This window comes from Cicer arietinum, chromosome 6 (genome assembly GCF_000331145.2).
Source record: "Cicer arietinum cultivar CDC Frontier isolate Library 1 chromosome 6, Cicar.CDCFrontier_v2.0, whole genome shotgun sequence".
Lineage (NCBI taxonomy): Eukaryota > Viridiplantae > Streptophyta > Magnoliopsida > Fabales > Fabaceae > Cicer > Cicer arietinum.
This window is the reverse complement of record NC_021165.2, coordinates 5,916,127-5,922,103: the sequence shown is the minus strand read 5'-3', so window position 1 is coordinate 5,922,103 and position 5,977 is coordinate 5,916,127. Positions and strand designations below refer to the sequence as shown.

General features: G+C 27.5%; 1 protein-coding gene across 1 annotated transcript in view; it reads right to left on the bottom strand.

Moving 5' to 3' along the window:
* LOC101495799 (uncharacterized) overlaps positions 1–3,079 on the bottom strand; it is a 6,637-nt gene extending 3,558 nt beyond the window's left edge. Inside the window, exons 1-6 of the mRNA XM_073370492.1 lie at positions 2,899–3,079; positions 2,726–2,796; positions 2,498–2,604; positions 1,538–1,635; positions 395–478; positions 138–271 (exon numbers count right to left, since the gene is read on the bottom strand). Coding sequence (XP_073226593.1) covers positions 138–271; positions 395–478; positions 1,538–1,635; positions 2,498–2,604; positions 2,726–2,796; positions 2,899–2,976 — 572 coding nt within the window. The 5' untranslated portion in view covers positions 2,977–3,079. The remainder of the gene's footprint in view (positions 1–137; positions 272–394; positions 479–1,537; positions 1,636–2,497; positions 2,605–2,725; positions 2,797–2,898) is intronic.
* Between the last annotated feature and the right edge of the window lie 2,898 nt (positions 3,080–5,977).

Sequence of the window (5,977 nt, the reverse complement as noted above, 5' to 3'; positions counted from 1 at the left end):
AGAGTGTAAATTTGGTTAACAGCAAAAAGAGCTGTATTGTATATAAAGTGGAAATGTCATAAACAAACATTTGCCGCAAAGCACAGCAGAAGGGAATATAGTGTCTGATTTAAAAATTGAAAGTATTGGTGCACAACCCGTTAATCGTAAAATCTCTGTTCACACAATTCCTCCAACGAAGATAGTCCTCCTTGTCACAGCCCTTGGGTGCCTTGATATCATGAGCAAAGTGTCTACCAGGCTTGCATCTGGCAGTGTTAAAACTTGAAACCTAATTGGAAGGAAGAATAAAATTATCATGAAAAGCAGAGTGGGGGGAAATTCAAGCAATTGCCTCAGTAAAAACAACTAACCAAAGGTAAAAACGGATCGAGAAAAATAGAAATGTACCAACCTCGATGATGGTACCATCCATATGAACATGACATATTGGGAACCTTTTACCAACTATCTCACACCATGAAAATGTTCTCATGACCTAAAATTTGAGTCAAGATTCACCATGCAAAGTTAAGGTCTGAAGAAGACAAGCCCAAAACATTAATTTCAATTTACAAATCAAATTTAAGCAAAGTTTGCATGTTACAATCAATGCCTATTAGTTGAGTGATAAAGAACTCGATTTCCCTTAAGTGATGTCTCAAATTCAAATTATGTGAATGGAAAATACAAGGTTGGGAGGGTTTTGTTGTTCATGTAATTGGGTGTACTCAGTTTGAATTTGATTAGTTAAAACCCAAAGTGACTTTTGAATACAGAGATCAAAGCCACACACACATATAGGGACGACTCAAATGAGAAAACTTGTTATTGTGAGAAATGAAACACGCATAACTATCAGATGGAAATTAATTAAAACTAATGGTCCTTTCTTTCATTACCCGGCCGTTCTGTTAACACTTCAGGTGTACGCAGCACAAACCCTCGGCAGTGCTATTTAGAAAAACCAACAGGTTAAAAGAGTGCAGCAATAGATCAAATGATGCAACACCGTCAAAGGGCGTAATTAAAAGCAAACATCGGAAAACCCAATAGCAAAAAATGAAATCTGACAAACCAAAGCAAACGCTATTAAAAAAAACTCCCAACTTATATCTTTAATAGTGTTGGGTCTATGCGCATATCGTTTTTTGGTTTTTCTTTCTTGTTTCTTTTGTTTATGATCCTATTGTTTATTCTGCATTGGAGAATCGAGTATTCAGTTACACGGTCGGAGGCTACAATGGAGGTGAGTAAGCATAATGTCACCCATTTTTTATTAAAATAATATAGACCATTAGTTTTAATTAATTTTGATCTTGAGGTTATGATTGTTTGTTCTCATTTCACACAATAACTAATTATTCTTACCTAAGTCGCTCTCTCTACATATATATAGCCATATAAAGGCCATATGTTACAAGCACCAGATGCCAGTATAAAAACACTTGTCAGGTAAACTACTTATAACTTTGCTCTTGATCTACAGAGTTGTCAGGTAAACTACTATGTACACCAATAATTTTAAAATAACATAGAAATAGGAAATTAAGGCAACCTCTTTAAGATCTGCTGAAGTTATAATATCAAAATCTTTTGGTGTTTGCATTAGTATCATGTCCCGTACACAACCTCCTACAAGGTAAACAGTATACCCTACAAAAACAAGAAAATGGGTTACCAACAATGCACTTCCCTCCCTTAACTCAAACGCATAAACCTAGAAACCTTGGAATTTCACGCGTTAAGTGGTGCAGAAAAACGCATCAAAACAAATACCACAGCATAAAGATTAATATTTCCAAGTTTCCAACTACATAATTAGTTAAAAGAACAAAAGATAAGCATGGTGTAGTCACAACTCACAATCTAGTATCTTCCAATTATATCGCAGATATGTTCAAATGCCAGGTAGAAATGTTCATAAAGAAAGATTATCGACAGATTATTTTGATCAATTTGAATCATTTGATATTATAACTCACAAGTGAAAAAGTAAGAGCTGTTTCATTCTACATATAAGTCAAAGGCAGGATGTTCACGTTCACAGTAGTAATGAACATGCCTAATATCTGCGATAATACAAAATGATAATTTAGAATTAACATTGTATCGATATTACAGTAGCACAGAACTTTGGACTGATGAATTGCATTGGAAAGTAATTCAGAATTAAGAATATATTTCCCTAAACATTTGAGACAAAAAAGGGGTATGTATATCACAATGACTGAGTAAAGGAAATACAAATTTAACACCCAGAAATAAACCATGTTGAAACACAAAATCAAAGAATTGGTCTGTGTTACTTTCTTCCACACAAAACCTATGTAAACATCCATACTTCAAATTAAAAGCATGTTCCAAGTGTCCGGCACTAACGTGTGTGGTTACATACAATGAATTCTATTTTCTCAAACTATTACATGTGTCAGTGTGGTGTCTGTGTTAGTGTTTAACAGCACAAAAACTCATCTTGAGAAATAGATACATGATGAGGAGTGAGAGCAGCACATACCCTTTTTCTTAAGCATGTTGAGAACCTTTTTGATTGGACTAGCTATCATTGAATTTCGAAATCCAAGCTCTTTTGAATTCAACTTCTTCCATACTGGTGCCTTATTACTTCCTTCATCAATTAAATAAACCAATAAAAATTGGAATTTCAAAATCAACAAGCTCAAAAAACTAACAATAACAATATAGTTCCAATTTATTGAATTCAATTCATCACTAGTTTTACTACTTGCCTTGTTTACGATTAGATTCTTTACTACATTCCTCTGATTCAACAGAAGGGACAGATCTTGGCACAACCTAAAAGGATGGGAAAAAAACACAAAAAATTTATAAAAAAAAAAAGAGAGAGAAAAAAGAGAGTGAGTAATATTTAATTAAATGTTGAGATAAGATATAAACCTTGCGAAGACATTGGAATGGGAGAGGGCGAAGATGAAGATTAGGTTTGAATACTAATTTTAAGGTGGAAATTGCCATGGAAATTGAAGTATGGTTTGTTCAATTATTATTTCGGTGCATTTTTCGTTGATGTTGATAGGGTTTAGGGGTTTTAGCCTTTAGGATGAAGTTGCAACGGCAAGGATTGTTATTATTTCTGCATTTTTAAGATTAATTACTAATAATAACATTTTTTTATTGAGTTTATATTGTTAAAAACGAAAATTTATATAAAGAATTAGTAAAAGGTTTGACAATTATTAATAAATTATCTTTTAAATGACTTTTTTTTTAATTGGGACTTTAATTTTTATGTTATTATTTGTTTGTAAAAATATATTTTTTCGTTAGTTATATTTTAAAAAAATTATGTGACTATTATAATGTTGATGTGTGTGTAATAGTGTTGATGTGACAATTTATATAAGTAAACGATTTTCATATTGATACTTAAGTTTTAAAAAATACTACGGTCATGTAACTTTAAATTAGTTTAATCTTCATCATTTACTTCTTTATCATATTTCTCTAACTTCGTCTTTAAATAACTTAAAACTAAAAAAAAATTATTTTAAATAGAAAAACTCAAAACATAAACTATATGAATCAGAGAAAAATCAAAATAATAAATTCATCATTCCAATAAAAATTTAAAAAAAATAGTTATTGTAAATAAATAGAAATCCAACATAATTCACTAAAAATAAATGAATTGTCCGTAAATTTGGGATAAAAAACTAAAATGCAATTTAACTTTATTTTTTATAGTGTCATAGTATTTAGTATTTGCACACTCAGTTTGAAAAGTATTTGTATATTTGAGAGTAGTAATTTCAATATTTGTATTCATAAATGTTGGATATCTAAATATTCATATGAGTCATACCAAGTTATTAAATAAATCGATAAATAACAAAATATAATTGTTATGATTGCGACTTAATTAAAAATCATTAAAATATCTTTAATCTTGAACCATAATTCAAATAAAAATATTTAATAGCTCAAATATTCTTAGACAATACACTTCTATATGTGCGTGCTTGATATTCGTAAGAAATAGAGTACTGGATTACATTATGTTTGATCCAATTTCCGAACATTTGATTAAATTTCCGAATATACGAATAATTCATTTATTTTTAGTGAATTTCTTTTTATTTACAATAACTCATTTTTTTAATTCTTGTGGGAATGATTAGGCTTTTGTTTTGATTTTTCTCTAATTCGCATGGGTGATGTTTTGAATTTTTCTATTGGAATTAAAATATTTGGATTTAGGTTATTTAAAGATTGAGTGGAAGAGGGAGATGGAAAAAAAAAAGATGACGAAGAGGTAAATGATTAAAATTGAGCCTAAACAAAAATTGGTTTAAACTTACAAAATCATAAGTGTATTTTTTAAAAAATTTACAAGTACCGATCTAAGAATCGTTTATTTATATAATTTGTCACATCAATACATAAGTCAACATTGTAATGACAACGTGACATTTTTTTTTCCGGAACTAACAGGAAAAAAAGACATTTTTGCAACAGAAAATAACATAAAAGCTAATATTGTAAATAATGTGTCGCTTAAATGATTTATTAGGAAGGAAAAAAAAACATAAATGGCCTATCCAAAATTTGAATCAAACATGAAAAATTAAAAATGTAATTTAACCAATTTTAAAAATTTAAAGTTATAAATTAATTATTTAGTTCAATTGAAGTAATGAAACTCGAGTTTAATTTTAATTGATATTGGCATTGATTGTTATGTCAAAAAAAAATTTATATAAATGCATCTAATTATATCTCAACATATGTTTGAATGGTCTTTAGCTCACGAAGTCCATATTCACAGTGGTTGTGTTAGACTTAATAATTTAAAATTTAATAGTAACTAGGTCGATCCTAATCTATCTTATTTATGTGATCAATTTTATGAAATAAAAATAGATCAAATTAGGTCAATCCATTTGACACTTCCTTCTCTTTTATTTTCATTTTCCGTTAAACATGTTGATGTGTGACTTGTTGTGGTGATGATGTATCAAATATTATTATGAATCTATGTCAAAATTTATAATTTTTTAATTTAAAAGAAAACCCTAAAATTAAAAATATAGAGATCTTCAAATTAATCAGATTTATAATTTTACATTCAAATATATATGAACTGATTAATGAATTATAATTAATATGTTATTTTATAGGTATATTTTTGTGTATATCACAAATAATACTACATATTGATAAATGCATGACAACATATATAATGTATAAATAACTTATAAATCATAATCAAAATTATACAAACAAAAAAAAATCAGAGTAAAATTGGTTCTATTTCAAACAAATTAATGAGATTGAAAAGTTGTTTTGTAAGTTTCAATTTAATTATTAATTATTAAAAGAGGTATATATAGATTATCAACTTGTACCTTTTTATTTGAAAAAAAATAATTCTTTTAAATATATAAAATTGAAAGATAATTTTGAAAATTTTATTTTAATTATTTTAAAAATAAACATAAAAAAGTTATTTTTTTTCTAGTTTCATTCATTGCATTTATATCTGTTATTATTGTATAAATATTTTATTTTACGTCATTCACAATAAATAAATTGATTCTACTAAAATTAGTGGTGTATTAATATGAATGTTCTGAACATTAATTTGTATTAGTTAATATGTAATCATTTTATTTATTACAAATTTATAGAAAGCAAGTGATGTGCGATATCAACAATAGAGAAAACAAGATGCAGATGGTACTTCTTTTTAAAATATTATTAAAAAATTCTAATGATACACATAAATTAATTAAAAAATAAATACTAAAATTATTAATAAAAAATATTTTAAAGATTATTATTTAAAATAATTAAAAATAATAAAAAATGAAATATGATATATTTATAAAAATAAAAAATTTAACCAAATTAAAAGCAACGACCATTTTGTAATTTGACCAATTTTGATTGCTTTTTTCATTTTTCTCTCCAAATCAAGAGAAAGTGCATTTGGACGTGGGACCCACCAAATTGATGC